Below are 17267 nucleotides of genomic sequence, written 5' to 3'. Positions count from 1 at the left end.
CATACTTTTAAATAAATGGAAATGAAGATATAACATCAAAATTTGGTAGGTGCAGTAGAAGAATGCTTAAAGAAAAATTCACGGAATCAAATCCATATATTGTAAATGAATAAAGATATGAAATCAGTATTGGTAATTTGTGTATTCTTTCTTTTTACCCTGGTTAGTGTCATTAGGGACTTATGAATCTTATTGTTTTTTTAAAAATCAGCTTTTGTTTTCATTGATGTTTCTTCTTATTTTTCTATATTCAATTTTACTGATTTCTGCTCTAAATGTATGATGTCCTTCCTTCATCATATTTAGTTTTAATTTTGTTGCTATATTTGTCTTAGTTTCTTATTTTTCTAGTTTTGAATGAACTAATTCTAGTTTCCAGTAAACTCTAGTTTCTAGAGAAAAGCACATAAAAAAAAATACATGAAAGTTATAACAGAGAACTGTAAAACTGAATACGAGGAAACAATAGAAAATGAAAACAAAAGCTAATTAGTTAAGAAATCAATAATATTCATAAATCTCTAGTGAAACTAAGAAAACATAGAAAATACACAAATTGCCAACATCATAAATAAAATCATCACAACTAACCCCATGAACATCAGAAGGACAAAAAAATTAATAATATAAACTACTCTGGGCCAAAGATTTCATAACTTAGATGGAATAGATCAATTCCTTTAAAGACATAAATTATCAAAAGTCACATAAGAGAGAGATATCCTGGACAGCCTTGTACCTATTAAAAAATTAAATCAACTTAAAAACCTTCCAAAAAAGAAAGCACAAGGATCAAATGGGTTCACTGGTGCTTTACACCTTGAGAAAAAGTAAAAGCAACACTCCACAACCTCTTCTAGAAAACAGAAGCAAATAGAAAACTTAAAGCCAGGTTAAGAAATTATGAGAAAGGAAAACTACTGAATAATATCTCTCATGCATGTAGATGTAGATAGAAGTGGATTTAATCTAACAATGTATAACAACAACTACATACCATAACCCAGTGTGATTTATTCCTGGTATACAAGACTTGTTTAATATTCAAAATCAATTAGTGGAATCTATGATATCAACAGGTTAAAAAGAAATCATAGTTCATAATATCAATAACAAAAAAAAAAAGCTGACAAAATCCAACACTCACCCATGATAAAAACTCTCAGTAACTAGAAACAGAATTTCCACAAGTTGATAAAAAAAAATCTACAACATATTTAATGATGAGAGGCAGGGTGCTTCCCCCATAAGACTGGGAACTTTTATTTTCTCAGTATTATTCAAATTTTTAGTCCTAGCTAATGCTATAAGACAATAAAGAAATAAGTAAGTGGTACATAGACATAAGATACAAAATTGCCTTTGTTCACCAATGACACAATTGTCTATGTTGAAAAACCCAAAGAAGCTATAAAACTCTCCTTTAAATGTTTTTAGTATATTCACAAAGTTGAACAATCATTACTACAATCAAATTTTGAAACATTGCATCACCTCAAAAAGAAACCCTATATGCATTAGCAGTCAAGTTCCATTTTGTTTTCCACTCCCCCAGGCTTAAACAACAACTAGTCTACTTTCAATTTCTGTAGATTTGTTTACTCTGGATAGTTTCTGTATCCTTGTGGTATGCGGTATTTTCTGACAGGTCTGTTTCAACTAGCATAATGTTTTTAAGGCTCTCCCATGTTGTTGCATGTATCTATGCTTGATTCCTTTCTATGGCCAAATAATGTTCCATTGCATTAAACCACCTTTTGTTTTATCAATTGATAAATATTTGGGTTGTCACCACTTTTAGCTATTTTGAATAACACTACTGTGAATATTAATATAGCAACTCACATGTGGGTCTGTTTTCATTTCTCATAGGTATATACCTAGGACAGGCTGAGAATTTTCCAAAATCCTCATGTTCTGGTTGGTTTTGCTTAATATTTCTTTTCACAATTTCTCTTTTTCCTCTTACACTTTATCATAATCAGCAAGGTTAAATTAGAATACACATTGAACACTTTGCTTAGAAATCTCCTCAGTGGGGGTAGGAGTCAAGATGGCAGAGAAGCAGCAGGCTGAGACTACATCAGGTAGCAGGAGATCAGCTAGATAGCTTATCAATCCATTGCAAAAACATCTACAAATCCAACAGCAGACTGAAGAGAAGAAGAGCAGCAATTCTAGAAACAGAAAATCGACCACTTTCTGAAAGTAGGAAAGCAGAGAAGTGAATCCAAAGTGACAGGAAGATAGACCGCAGAGGGAGGGGCTGGCTCCCGGCAAGCGGCGAGCAACAGAGCACAAAATCAGGACTTTTAAAAGTCTGCTCCAGTGAGGGATATCGCTCCAGAGGCTAAACTGCAGTGAAGCACACATGGGGTCAACGTGGCCCCAGGTCATGCAGGGTCACAGAAGTATTGGGGGTATCTGAGTGTCACAGAGCTCACAGGTACTAGAGCAGGGAAGCCAGCTATGGAGACTAAGCCAAGGAGTGAGCTCTCAGCTCAGGGTTACCTTGAACCTGTCGCAGGCTGGGTGAGCTCAGAGTGCGGCCAGAGGCCAGGGAAACAGGACTGACTGAGTGCTTTTCTCTGAGGGCGCACTGAGGAGTGGGATCCCGGGCTATCAGCTCCTACCAGGACAGAGATTGGGAGGCCGCCATTTTCATTCCCATCCTCCAGAACTCTACAGAAAGCGTTCGGGGAACAAAAGCTCCTGCAAGCGAACACTAGCGAATTACTTAGCCTGGCCCCTGGTAAGGGTAGTGCAATTCTGCCTTGGGCAAAGATACTTGAGAATCACTACAACAGGCCCCTCCCCCAGAAGATCAGCAAGAAATCCAGACAGGAACAAGTTCACTTACCAAGGAGAACAGCAGAATTCCAGAGGAAGAGAAAGCAAAGCATGGAATTCATGGCTTTCTCCCCATAATTCTTTATTCTTGCAGTTAATTTAATTTTTTTAATTTAATTTTTTTTCTGCTGATTTTTTTTAAACTTTTACCCTCTCCTCTTTTAACTTTTTTAAGCTAGTTTATCTTAACAATACCTTTTATAAAAGAAAATAATAATCTTTTTTTGAACCTTCATTATTATAGTCATATTTTATCTTTCATTGTATCTAACTTTATTTTTTATACACATAGGGCTTTTTTCTTCTAAAAAATTTGGGGTACAACTTCTAATACATCAAAATATACCCTAAATCTAGCTCTGGGCTTGTTCTAGTCTCCAGCCCGAGCAAAATCTCTCAAATTTCTTTTTATTTATTCTCCCAACCAACTTATTTTATCAACTCCTTTTTTAGAAATTAAAAAAAATTTTTTTTCATCTTTATAGGCATACTCTACCCCTTCATTGTGTTTACCCTTATATATGTTTTTCATTCTTTAAGATTTTGGGAGGTAGTTTCTTCTAAGAGACCAAAACACACCAAAAATTAAGTGGGTGACCCTATTCTAGTCACCAATCTAATATATATATCTTTTCTTTTTTATATTTTTAAATTTTGTTTTATTTTTTTAATTATTTTTCCTGAACTTATTTTTATCCTCTTTCTACCCTCCCCCCCATGATTTGGGGTCTCTTCTGATTTGGTTAAAGCTCATTTCCATGGGGTCTTTGCCACACTTTTAGCATCTTATTTGCTCCTTCATATATTCTTATCTGGACCAAATAACAAGGCGGAAGACTCACCACAAAAAAAAGAACAAGAGGTAAAACCAAAGGCTGGGTACCTAATCAATATGGGCATTGGTAATATGTCAGATGTAGAGTTCAGAATGATGATTCTTAAGGTTTTAGGTGGGCTCAAAAAAAGGCATGGAAGATATTAGAGAAACCCTCTTTGGAGAGATAAAAGCCCTTTCTGGAGAAATAAAAGAACTAAAATATAACCAAGTAAGTTGAAATAAAAAAAGCTATTAATGAGGTGCAATTAAAAATGGAGGATCTTACTGCTAGGATAAATGAGGCAGGAGAAAGAATTAGTGACATAGAAGGCCAAATGACAGAGAATAAAGAAGTTGAGCAAAAGAGAGACAAACAAATACTGGACCACAAGGGGAGAATTTGAGAGATAAGTGACACCATAAGATGAAACAACATTAGAATAATTGGGATTCCAGAAGAAGAAGAAAGAGAGAGGGGAGCAGAAGGTATATTAGAGAGAATTATTGGAGAGAATTTCCCTAATATGTCAAAGGAAACAAGCATCAAAATCCAGGAGATACAGAGAACTCCCCTCAAAATCAATAAGAATAGGTCCACACCTTGTCATCTAACAGTAAAATTTATAAGTCTTATCAACAAAGAGAAAATCCTAAAAGCAGCCCAGGAAAAGAAGTCTGTAACATACAATGGTAAAAATATTAGATTGGCAGTGGACTTATCCACAGAGACCTGGCAGACCAGAAAGAACTGGTATGACATATTCAGAGCACTAAATGAGAAAAATATGCAGCCAAGAATACTATATCCAGCTAGTCTATCACTGAAAAAAGAAGGAGAGATAAAAAGATTCCAGGACAAACAAAAACTGAAAAAATTCGCAAACACCAAACCAGCTCTACAGGAAATATTGAAAGGGGTCCTCTAAGCAAAGAGAGACCCTAAAAGTAGTAGATCAGAAAGGAACAGACAATATACAGTAACAGTCACCTTACAGGCAATACAATGGCACTAAATTCATATCTCTCAATAGTTACCCTGAATGTTAGTGGGCTAAATGCCCCAATCAAAAGACATAGGGTATCAGAATGGATTAAAAAAAAGAATCGATGTGTTGCCTACAAGAAACTCATTTTAGACCCACGACACCTCCAGATTTAAAGTGAGGAGGTGGAAAACAATTTACCATGCTAATAGACATCAGAAGAAAGCTGGGGTGGCAATCCTTATATAAGATCAATTAGATTTTAAACCAAAGACTATAATAAGAGATGAGGAAGGACACTATATCATATTCAAAGGGTCTGTCCAACAAGAAGATTTAACAATTTTAAATATCTATGCCCCCAACGTGGGAGCAGCCAACTATATAAACCAGTTAATAACAAAATCAAAGAAACACATCAACAATAATACAATAATAGTAGGGGTCTTTGACACTCCCCTCACTGAAATGGACAGACCATCCAAGCAAAAGATCAACAAGGAAATTAAGGCCTTAAATGCCACAGTGGACCAGATGGACATCACAGATATATTCAGAACATTTCATCCCAAAGCAACAGAATACACATTCTTCTCTAGTGCACATGGAACATTCTCCAGAATAGATCATACCCTGGGTCACAAATCAGGTCTCAACAAGAATCAAAAGATTGGGATCATTCTCTGCATATTTTTAGACCACCAATGTTCTGAAGCTAGAACTCAATCACAAGAGGAAATTTGGAAAGAACCCAAATACATGGAGACTAAACAGCATCCTTCTAAAGGATGAATGGGTCAACCAAGAAATTAAAGAAGAATTGAAGAAATTCATGGAAACAAATAATAAAAACAAAAAGTTCAAAATCTGTGGGACACAGCAAAGGCAGTCCTGTGAGGAAAATATATAGTGGTATAAGCCTTTCTCAAGAAACAAGGAAGGTCTCAAATACACAACCTAACCCTACACCTAAAGGAGCTACAGAAAGAACAACAAAGAAAGCCTAAACTCAGCAGAAGAAGAGAAATCATAAAGATCAGAGCAGAAATCAATGAAATAGAAACCAAAACCAAACAAAAAAACAACAACAACAACAAAAAAAAAAACAATAGAACAAATCAATGAAACTAGGAGCTGGTTCTTTGAAAGAATTAATAAGATTGATAAACCCCTTATCAAAAAGAAAAGAGAAAGGACCCAAATAAATAAAATTATTAATGAAAGAGAAGAGATCACAACCAACACCAAAGAAATACAATTATAAGAACATATTATGAACAACTCTATGCCAACAAATTTGACAATCTGGAAGAAATGGATGCATTTATAGAGACATATAAAGTACCACAACTAAACCAGGATGAAATAGAAAACCTGAACATACCTATAACCAGTGTGGAGATTGAAACAGTCACCAAAAATCTCCAAACAAACAAAAGCCCAGGGCTAGACGATTTCCAAGGGGAATTCTACCAAACATTTAAAGAAGAACTATTACCTATTCTCCTGAAACTGTTCCAAAAAATAGAAATGGAAGGAAAACTTCCAAACTCATTCTATGAGGCCAGCATCACCTTGATCCCAAAACCAGATAAGGATCCCATTAAAAAAGAGAATTACAGACCAATATTCTTGATGAACACAGATGCAAAAATACTCAACAAAATACTAGCCAATAGGATTCAACAGTACATTAAAAAGATTATTCACCATGACCAAGTGGGATTTATTCCAGGGCTGCAAGGTTGGTTCAACATCCGCAAATCAGTCAATGTGATACAACACATCAATAAAAGAAAGAACAAGAACCATATGATACTCTCAATAGATGCTGAAAAAGCATTTGACAAAGTACAGCATCCCTTCCTGATCAAAACTCTTCAAAGTGTAGGGACAGAGAACACATATCTCAATATTATCAAAGCCATCTATGAAAAACTCACCTCAAATATCATTCTCAATGGAGAAAAACTGAAAGCTTTTCCACTAAGGTCAGGAACATGGCAGGGACATCCATTATCACCACTGCTATTCAACAAAGTATTAGAAGTCCTAGCCTCAGCAATCAGACAGCAAAAAGAAATTAAAGGCATCCAAATTGGAAAAGAAGAAGTCAAACTATCACTCTTTGCAGATGATATGATACCATATGTGGAAAACGCAAAAGGCTCCACTCTAAAACTGCTAGAACAAGTACAGGAATTCAGTAAAGTGTCAGGATATTAAATCAATGCACAGAAATCAGTTTCATTTCTCTACACCAACAACAAGACAGAAGAAAGAGAAATTAAGGATGCAATACAATTTACATTTGCACCCCAAACCATAAGACACTTAGGAATAAACCTAACCAAAGAGGCAAAGAATCTATACTCAGAAAACTATAAAGTACTCATGAAAGAAATTGAAGAAGACACAAGGAAATGGAAAAATGTTCCAGGCTCCTGGATTGGAAGAATAAATATTGTGAAAATGTCTATGCTACCTAAAGCAATCTACACATTTAATGCAATCCCTATCAAAATCCCACCCAGTTTTCTCAAAGAAATGGAACAAATAATCCTAAAATTTATATGGAACCAGAAAAGACCTCGAATAGCCAAAGGAATATTGAAAAAGAAAGCCAAAGTTGGTGGCATCACAATTCCGGACTTTAAGCTCTATTACAATGCTGTCATCATCAAGACAGTATGGTACTGGCACAAAAACAGACACATAGATCAATGGAACAGAAATAGAGAGCCCAGAAATAGACCCTCAACTCTATCAACTAATAGAGTTAACTAATAGAGTCAACTAATAGAGTTAACTAATAGAGTCAACTAATCTTCAATGAAGCAGGAAAGAATGTCTAATGGAAAAAAGACAGTCTGTTCAACAAATGGTGTTGGGAAAATTGGACAGCCACATGCAGAAAAATAAAATTGGACCATTTCCTTACACCACACACCAAAATAGACTCAAAAGGGATGAAGGACCTCAATGTGAGACAGTAATCCATCAATATCCTTGAGGAGAACACAGGCAGCAACCTCTTTGACCTCAGCCACAACACTTCTTCCTGGGCACATCGCCAAAGGCAAGGGAAGCAAAGGCAAAAATGATCTATTGGGATTTCATCAAGATCAAAAGCTTTTGCACAGCAAAGGAAACAGTTAACAAAACCGAAAGACAACTAACAGAATGGGAGAAGATATTTGCAAATGACATATCAGATAAAGGGCTAGTCCAAAATCTATAAAGAGCTTAGCAAACTCAACACCCAAAGTACAAATAATCCAATCAAGAAATGGGCAGAGGACATGAACAGACATTTCTGCACAGAAGACATCCAGATGGCCAACAGACACATGAAAAAGTGCTCCACATCCCTGAGCATCAGGGAAATACAAATCAAAACCACTATGAGATACCACTTCACACCAGTCAGAATGGCTAAAATTAACAAGTCAGGAAATGATAGATGCTGGTTAGGATGCAAAGAAAGGCAAACCCTCCTACACTGTTGATGGGAATGCAAGCTGGTGCAACCACTCTGGAAAACAGCATGGAAGTTCCTCAAAAAGTTGAAAATAAAGCTACCCTATGACCCATTAATTGCACTACTGGGTATTTACCCTAAAGATACAAACGTAGTGATCCGAAGGGGCACGTGCACCCGAATATTTATAGCAGCAATGTCAACAATAGCCAAACTATAGAAAGAACCTAGATGTCCACCAACAGATGAATGGATAAAGAAGAAGTGGTATATATACACAATGGAATACTATGCAGCCATCAAAGGAAATGAAATCTTGCCATTTGCAATGATGTGGATGGAACTAGAGGGTATTACACTGAGCGAAATAAGTCAATCAGAGAAAGACATCTATTATATGATCTCCCTGATATGAGGAGGTGGAGATGCAATGTGGGGTGTTTGGGGGGTAGGAAAAGTATAAATGAAACAAGGTGGGATCGGGAGGGAGACAAACCATAAATGACTCTTAATCTCACAAAACAAACTGAGGGTTGCTAGGGGGAGAGGGGTTGGGAGAGAGGGGTGGGATTATGGACATTGGGGAGGGTATGTGCTATGGTGAGTGCTGTGAAGTGTGTAAACCTGGCGATTCACAGACCTGTACCCTTGGGGATAAAAATACATTATATGTTTATTTAAAAAAATAGTAAATTAAAAAAAAAATCTCCTCAGCTAAATTTCCAAAGTCATCACTCACAGGTTCTGTGTTCTACAAAACACTAGAGATAATTCACTCAAGTTCTTTGCCACCTATAACATGGATCAGCTTTTCCTTCAATGTCTAATAACATGTTCCTTATTTCCATCTGAAATTTTATCAGAAGTACTTCTAACATCATATCCCTGCCAAAAATCTCTCCAACACAATCTAGACTTTCTCTAATGGGCACCTCAAAGCTCTAAACAGCCTCTATTCATTACCCAGTTCTGATGACTTTTTCACACTTAGGTTTTTGTTACAGCAACATCCCACTAATTGGTACCAAAATCTGTACTGGTTTGCTAGGGCTGCAATAATAAAGTACCACAGATCAGGTGGCTTAACAACATTTTGTTTTCTTACAGTTGTAGAAGCTGGAAGTTCAAGATCAAGGTGCTGGCCGAGTTAGATTCTTCTGAGGACTTTCTCCTTGGCTTGTAGATGGCTAACTTCTCACTGTGTCTTCACTTTGTCTTCCATGCTTGAACATCCCTGGCATCTTCCCAGCTGTGTGAGTAATAAATCTTTCTTCGTCCAAACCAATTAGTCCCCTGGATTTTGACATAAAACCTCACCTTGTGCAGGAGGTTCTCCACATCAAAATGGAGTTGCTATAATACATTCAATCACCAATCCCTGACCATTATACTTCACAGTTATCTCTCCAAAGCTTGTCCTTTTTTCCCCCCTAAGATCATTTGTACATCCTAAGCCAACATCTGCTCACTTCTGGAGCACAACATAACACTACAGTCACTTTTGTTTTCCTTTATCAGTTCTCCTATAGAAACCAGATCAAATTATCTAAATTCAAATGCAAAGAATCTTTCCTGTTCCTCAGAGACTTGGAATTCAGGAGAACCCTTTATAGACCTTCTTATTTAGACAGTTTCTGCCCCTCAGACTCATATATCATGTGATTCTTGATTACCTATTCCCCAGCCATACTTGACATCTTTCTGTTCCTTACATATGTCAAAACTTCCTTTAGTTTTAGTCGTTTCACTTTCTGTGGTTGTTATATTTGTAATAACATTACCTGCCCTTTGATTCTTTTCTTTCACTCATCCTCATATACCTGTTCTATAAAGTGGTGAAGCTGGATTTTCTGGAACAGTTCTAATTTATGCTTCCCCTCTCCCCAGCTTAATTATTATTATTGTTATCCCCTTTGAACTCATGAAAGAACCTACTTTGGATTAATAAATTATAGTGGACAATCTATTGCTCTCTTTATCTCTCTTCATGTCTGTTTGTTTGCTTGTTTAAATAATCTGAATTCAGAACAAGAATTTTGTTTAGCTTCATATTCCATCTTTCCAACACCTAGCAAATTTACCAAGTTACAGTGAAATACATGATTTTAACATAAGTATGAGTCACGGATTAGCTATCATTAAATTATTATCAACTGCACCCTTTTACATAGATCTCAGAGGAGAAACCTAGACAACTATGCCCTAACTTTTTTCCCATTATGTTTTGGATTAGTCTACCAATGAGAGGCACTCATGTAAGACTGGAAAGAAAATCAGTATTATTCTCAAGCACAATTGTTAACAGGTATATAGGCTGAGCTTCAGGCTCCTGCGAAATTCCTGAGACTTGCTGTGGCTTACATATGAACTCCTGTGAACCAAATATCTTCTAGAACCTATTTCTATGACCTCTATTCCCCTCTTCCAATGGTTTTGAAAACCTATGACTTTTTGTATTAAAACCCATCCCACTTGGAATTACAGAGGGGTTTCTGTTATTTTTACTGAAAACTGACTTACACATCTCCTTTCAAATAAAATAAGCTTACATTTAAAATTGAATTTTAGTGTTTCATTTATTGAAAAATTTTAAATTGCAAATTATTTCATATTAAGAAATAATAAAATGTCAAAAAAGAAAATTCCCTCTAAAGTCTCATAATATTAATGTGGTATTCCAAATGATGTTAAGTAAGTACATGCAAGTTATTTAATGATTTCTGTGTATCTCCTCTGTACCATTTATCAATACTCAAAATTAGGCACTTTTTAAAATTGTGTCCTAAGTTCTGAGATCTGATCATGTATGACACATTATCTGAAAAATTACAGAAAAAGGAATTGCCTGTCATGATTATATAACTGTAAATATTTATGTCTATTTAACAAAACAGATAGACTCCATTTTTCACTATATTGCATCTCTGGAAATTGCATCAAATGTACAGAACATTTTATTTTCTATAAACAAATGATACATTTGCAAGATAAATTCCTAGCTTATGACAATTTAGGTAAATTCCAGCTCTGGCTAATAACATGTTATAATGACAGAGGTATAAACACCATAAACCTCAACCATAAAATAATATATAACTGTGTAATAGGCTCCTAAAAAAGAGAAAATATATCCACTATACCAAAGGGCCATGGAAAAAAGCATATACCATATGAAGACTATAATTCAATTTTATTATGATCTTGATATTTATACAAAAAAATAGTATATGCTTATTTTGTTAATTTCAACTATTAAATTAAATGCAAACTTGTATGTCTTATTTAGCTTCAATAGAACTTGAAATAAATGATTTAAGGCTGATTTGAATGGCCTAGATTTCTCTTTAAAAATCTGATGGTTTGAATCTGAATATATGCCTTATTTTACTCTATATTCATTCAAAAGGGTACCAGGGATCTAAGAACTTCTCCCAGAGTTTCAACCATTCTTTATAAAGCACTTACTGTGACATCAAACAATTTGAAAACCTCACTGAGTTTAATTTTAATTAAAGGTATAAATTCTTATATATTATCTCATTGTTCATTATATACTACCTCTCCCCTGCAACAGACAGACACCCTTCACAGCCATGTAAATTCAGCACTATCACAAATTGAAATAATTAAATGTTCTGAGTGTAGTTATAGCTCTAGCTCTAGTTATATCTACAATGATCAGAATCATATTTAATGAACAAATATAATTTACTATAACCCACTGATTACAAAATACTTTTAATACCATGGAACTTGCAGACCACCTTGATTACTTTGATTCTATCATGGTTAAAGGACCAACATCAATGAATATCTTTTCTAGACATCCCAAAGCCACCTAATAAATGTAAATAAGCAACAGTGGAAAATGTCAAGACTGGCACTATTTCACAGGCCTGTAGACATAATGCACCTGGGGTTAGAAAGTAAGGGTAGAAACCCATGGCTAATAACTGAAGGTTGGAATCTTGTGTCATAGACAAAGGATGGTCTCAAGAAAATAATCTCCTACATGACGAGTACCTCTATATCCTGTTTGATCTACTTCTTCATTGTCTTTAATTTTACCATGAGAAATACACATGACTTTATCTGGATGATCATTTTTCATAAAGTAAAGGGTTTAGTTTTAGTTTTTTTTATTTATTTATGAATGAGTTGCATTCATGTTGATAAGCAACAGAAAAGCCATGAAGCTGAACATACTGCACATTTAGAAATGTCTTTCTTTAGCTAAGAGGATACATTTCACATTAGCACGGACCATTAAAACTCAGGAAACTGACAAATTAATAACAAATGTTAATTTCACAAATCCTAAGGGCTTATTATATCTGAAAATATGCTTTGTCCTCAGAACATCTGTGTTCATCATCCTGTCCACCTCTGACTGCTTCTTTTTCTATTCACAGATGTAGTGGTAGATGCTCAATTTATGTGTGTTCCATTCTCAATGTTTTATTTTGTTTTTTTTTCTTTTTTTCAATCTACTTTACATGACCTGGCTGGTTTTCTGACTTGAGTCAATATTTTCCAATGCTGGTATTATGTCATATTCATTTATTCCTTCAATTTTTATCTGTCAGGATTTTGTCGGGTTTCATTAAGTGTGCACACAGTTCTGTGCCCTACTGTACCTCTTCCCATCAGTGTATCCCGTGTGTCCCAGGGAAACCTGACTTCTGTAGGAGTGCTCAGGACCTTGTAACTGCCTCTTCCATCTTTGTCTGGTCCTAACATACACTTTATATTCCTGATAGATTCAGAACTTTTTGAGTTCAAAAAGGAAACCAGGATGCCTGGGTGGCTCAGTCAGTTAAGGATCTGCCTTTGATTCAGGTCATGATCCTAGGGTCCTGGGATCTAGTCCCACACTGGACTCCTTGCTCACTGGGGAGCCTGCTTCTCTCTCTGCCTGCAGCTCTCCCTGCTTCTCCTCTCTCTCTCTTTCTCTCTCTGGCAAATAAATAAAACAAAATCTTAACAAATAAACAAAAACTAACAAACAAATCACTGGTTGTTCTTAAACAAGTACTGTGTGTTAGGCACTGAGAATCCAGCAGTAAAACAGCCCCAGCTATTAAGATATTTATAATAAAATGGAAGAGATAGAACAAATTAACAAGGAAAAACACTTTTACTTGATACATTTAGAGATACATATTACTTCACACTGTTATTGGACACTTGGAGGACCAACTACTACAGTCTTAGGGTATCTGGAATGCTTCTAATCACTATTACAGCATATATCAAAGATGAAATATCACCATCAACATATAGATAAAATTGGACTAAAATGTTACTTATGAATTCTATCTGTATCTGTAAATCCATAAAATAAGTTCAAGAAAAATAATTTGCTATATAGATAAAAGGATTAATATTTAAGGTAACAAGGCCCACCTTCTTCAGCCCAGGTCTTTCTCTTACCAGTATAACTTACCTCTTCTATGACACATGAACTCAAGCAAATAAAATAGAGGTCCCTATATTCAGCAGGGTCCCAAAGTCCTAGATCATCCCAACCATTCCAAGAGGGAGTAACCTTAACCTTCAAGAATAACCTTCTAGAAACAATGCTTCACATCTTTGAGATTCATGTTCAGACTCAGATTGGACAACTGACTGGACAAGTGGTTGTTCTGGTCATAAAGAAGGGTACTGATGGATAGCACACTGCTGCAAACCATGGCTGCAGCCAGACCCTACGGGTGACACATGCAGCAAGCAGGTAATCTTGCATTTCTAAACAAGATAATGTTTACATTAAAAAGCAACAGTAATATGTTAAGGAGGTTACTGTTCACATAGTTCCTCTGCCATCCTTACAACATTCCTGAAAGTCCAGAGGATGCTTACTCTGGATGGTTAAAGAAATTGCCCAGCTCAGACAACTTGTAAAGGCAGAACTTCCTGGCAGCAGGCCCTGGGTTCTTCTCACACCCCTACAGTACTTTCTGCCTCAAGGCCTCTGATGGTAAGAAGCAAAAAATATGCTTCATGGTGACATTAAAGTTGAGGAAGGAGCCAGCACAGCACTATGCCTTGAAAGAGATCAGAATTCCATTTCTGAATAAAACCATCTAATTGCCATTTCTAATATAAGCCAATGAGTCTCATTGACTCATTCCCAAATTTTAGAAAAAATTAAATAAACCATGAGCCAGAACAAGTGAGAAAATAAGTAAAAGTGCAGAGGAGTGTGGAAATTTCATTTTTAACAATAGCTTTTTCAGAAATGGAAAACCAGACAAAGCAGTAATCCCTCAGAGGCTTGTTTGGATTCCATTTCAAACACAAAAACAAAAAATTATAAGAAAAGTATGTGTTGGCCTGTTACAAATTATCTACATCCACAGAGATAAAAAGAGCACCCAAACACAACTATTCAGAAAGGCCCTGAGCAGGAACTCAGAAACTCACTGAGCAGATAGCTCCATCACTGAGACCCTATGTATTGAAGAAATTGGTATTTGGTAGAAAAGAAATGGGTTTTACCCAAGTGTTCCTTCCCTGAATTCAACTATTATAAGAAAATGGGTATTGTGTTATATATCTACAGAGCCATTGGACAGATTTTTTTTTTAATCTAGTTATTTCAATCTCTACGATAAGAACATGTTGCTTAGGGGGAAAAACAAACCTGTTCTCTGAGAGCTTTGATGGTTTTTTGAGTTTCCACTGCAAAATTGCTGAAATCTTGGGCAAACTCCGCTTTTGGCAGAAATGTCACATGTCTACCATCTTCATCAATGTACAAGTAATCTTGCTGCCTGTTTATAATAGAAGAAAAATAATGCTGAAAAATAGAAGTCAGATGGTTAAAAAAAAAAAAAAGATCAACAAATATTCCTCAGGCATTAGAGTGTACAGGGCATTGTGACTTGCTTTGCGTGACTAGAATTAGAAATTAAAATTAAATGACATATAAGAAGATAATCCAGAGAGTTACATCTGTTCCACATAGTTTACTCAAAATGATAAGGAAGTATTTCTTAGGAAATAAAAGGAATGCCATGTAGTATTACATATCTATTTGACATATTATTTAAATCTCAAATTATGTCTTTTGCTAAAAATTGTTCATTTCACTTCACAGTGAAAGAGCAGTGACAAATTAAATATTATATATGATATAGCACCCAGGTGGGAACGTTCCTTGTTCTATTATAAATTCATGGCAAGAACTAAATTAAGATAAAAATACTAGTCTGACAAAAATCTAATCTTAAAGCAGATGCAAAATAGCACAGTATTGTCAATAATAAAAGGAAATAAAAAGTCTTGGGCTGAATTCAAAATATGATTTCTAGAGCTTAACTGAAGTTCTCAAAAGACAGAGGTAAATAATGAGTTTGGGAAATTGAAATGAAAGTTCCATACATCTATGATTATAATATATTGTTAAAAACATTTTATATAGATTTGATTTAGTTGACATGCTATTCATGTCCAAGTTTTTCCTTTTTTCCCAAATTGTGTTTAAAGTTCTTCCTTGTGAAAAAATCATTGTAACTTTCAAAATTGTTCTGCGTTGTTCTGCTCAATATATGTCTTCTACTGTTCAGTAAGAAAATGGCTTGCCAGACACAGTAGATCCTACAAGCTTATAAAATAATTCCTAAGCCAAAGACATGTTACAGAGCTTACATCAGAGAGGGAATTTAGGAAAAGGTGGCACTGAAAAAGAAAAGAAGTTACCAATGCCAATTGCTCAGTCACCTAGATCAACTCTATGTCCCATGAGACGCTGTGAATTAGAGGCACCATGAATCACCACAAACCAGCTTTTACTACGTTCAAATCAATTCAAGTGTACAAGTATTGATATGGATGATACTAGTAACCACAGATAATTTTAATAAAGATTATTTAACGCTTTTGTTTTCATGCTGCTCTCTCCTATAAATCATCAGTGTCGAATCAAAGGAGATTGAACTGCAAGGAAGTCTAAATGATTGTATAAAGTTATAACCAAGATTTAAAGTACTGAGTATAGGAATGTAAGGAGTGGCTGATACCGGCAAGACCAGATTATACAATGAGATGGTGTTCACAATTGAACAAGTATGTGCTGGGTGTTGGTTATGTAACAGGCATTACGCTAAGATACATGTGAGGGTCCTTTTCAGTAAGTAGACTGCTAACATTCTCTCAGAAAAGACTGATTGATGAACAAGCAGGAAATACAACATTTGTATGAGGAAGACAAATAAGAAGGTAATGACTCCTGCCTGGGGTGGGGGTGGGAGGGTGCAATGAGTCAGGGAAGCTAAATAAAGCAGACCATAGTTCTTCATTCACTTCAGTGACCGTACAGTTCTGATTGCTTTGCCCTAGAGGCCACATCACCTCACTCAATGCACCCAGCAGTGCCAAGAGACACTTGAAGCAGCCTTGTCTTTCAGATGAGAATACTGTGACTTAGTTGTTAATATGTCCACACGATATAGTTATTAAATTGCACAGCTGAATGCAAATCAGGATTTTTAAAAAACAAAATTTAAAAGTTCTTTCTTAACCACTACACAGACATTTTAGTCTGATCATATTTGTGTTTTAGACAGTGTGGAAAAAGAGAAGAGAGACAAGGATACCAGCTAGGGAGATTATTGGGGGTAGCCAGTGGGACGGAGGGAGAAGAACGGAAGAAAAAGATGGACAGTATGGATATTTCTACATTGTAAATTCTTAATAAAAACACGAAACTCAGCATAGAGTTTTTAAGAAAAAAATAATACTTATCAAGTTAAACTGATGTTAACTCATGAATAGTATATTGAAAAATGGATCAATTTTTGACCAAAAGACAGTAAATGCAAGAAAGATGAATGTGCAGAGAAAAGTGAAAGTAAAATCCTAGCCTGAGTGATCTGCACACACTGAGTGAGAGGATTTGGCCTTTTTTGGTCTAAACAAGTCTTGAGTACAACAAAACTATCTATAAAGGATTACTGAAACATGTATAGTTAGAAGACAAAACAAAGCTGGTATTATCTTTTTATTATCATATCAATAATAAATGGAATTCTGGATTGTGAGGCTCATGTTTGAGTAAAATTTGATGAGGTTGGCAGGAGACTAAAACTGAAATTAACCAGTCTGTAGCTGAGTGACTAACGCTACAGGTAAG

The 17267-nt window shown here is 35.5% G+C and overlaps 1 protein-coding gene across 1 annotated transcript in view; it reads right to left on the bottom strand.

Moving 5' to 3' along the window:
• PXDNL (peroxidasin like) overlaps positions 1 to 17267 on the bottom strand; it is a 500679-nt gene that overhangs the window by 18520 nt on the left and 464892 nt on the right. The window contains exon 21 of the mRNA XM_082720100.1: positions 14778 to 14907. Within this exon, the coding sequence (XP_082576226.1) occupies positions 14778 to 14907 (130 nt within the window). The remainder of the gene's footprint in view (positions 1 to 14777; positions 14908 to 17267) is intronic.

The sequence above is a fragment of the Mustela nivalis genome (genome assembly GCF_964662115.1).
Source record: "Mustela nivalis genome assembly, chromosome: 2".
NCBI classification, from domain to species: Eukaryota; Metazoa; Chordata; class Mammalia; order Carnivora; family Mustelidae; genus Mustela; species Mustela nivalis.
The sequence above is the reverse complement of the archived record's forward strand: the minus strand, read 5'-3'. Positions and strand labels throughout refer to the sequence as shown.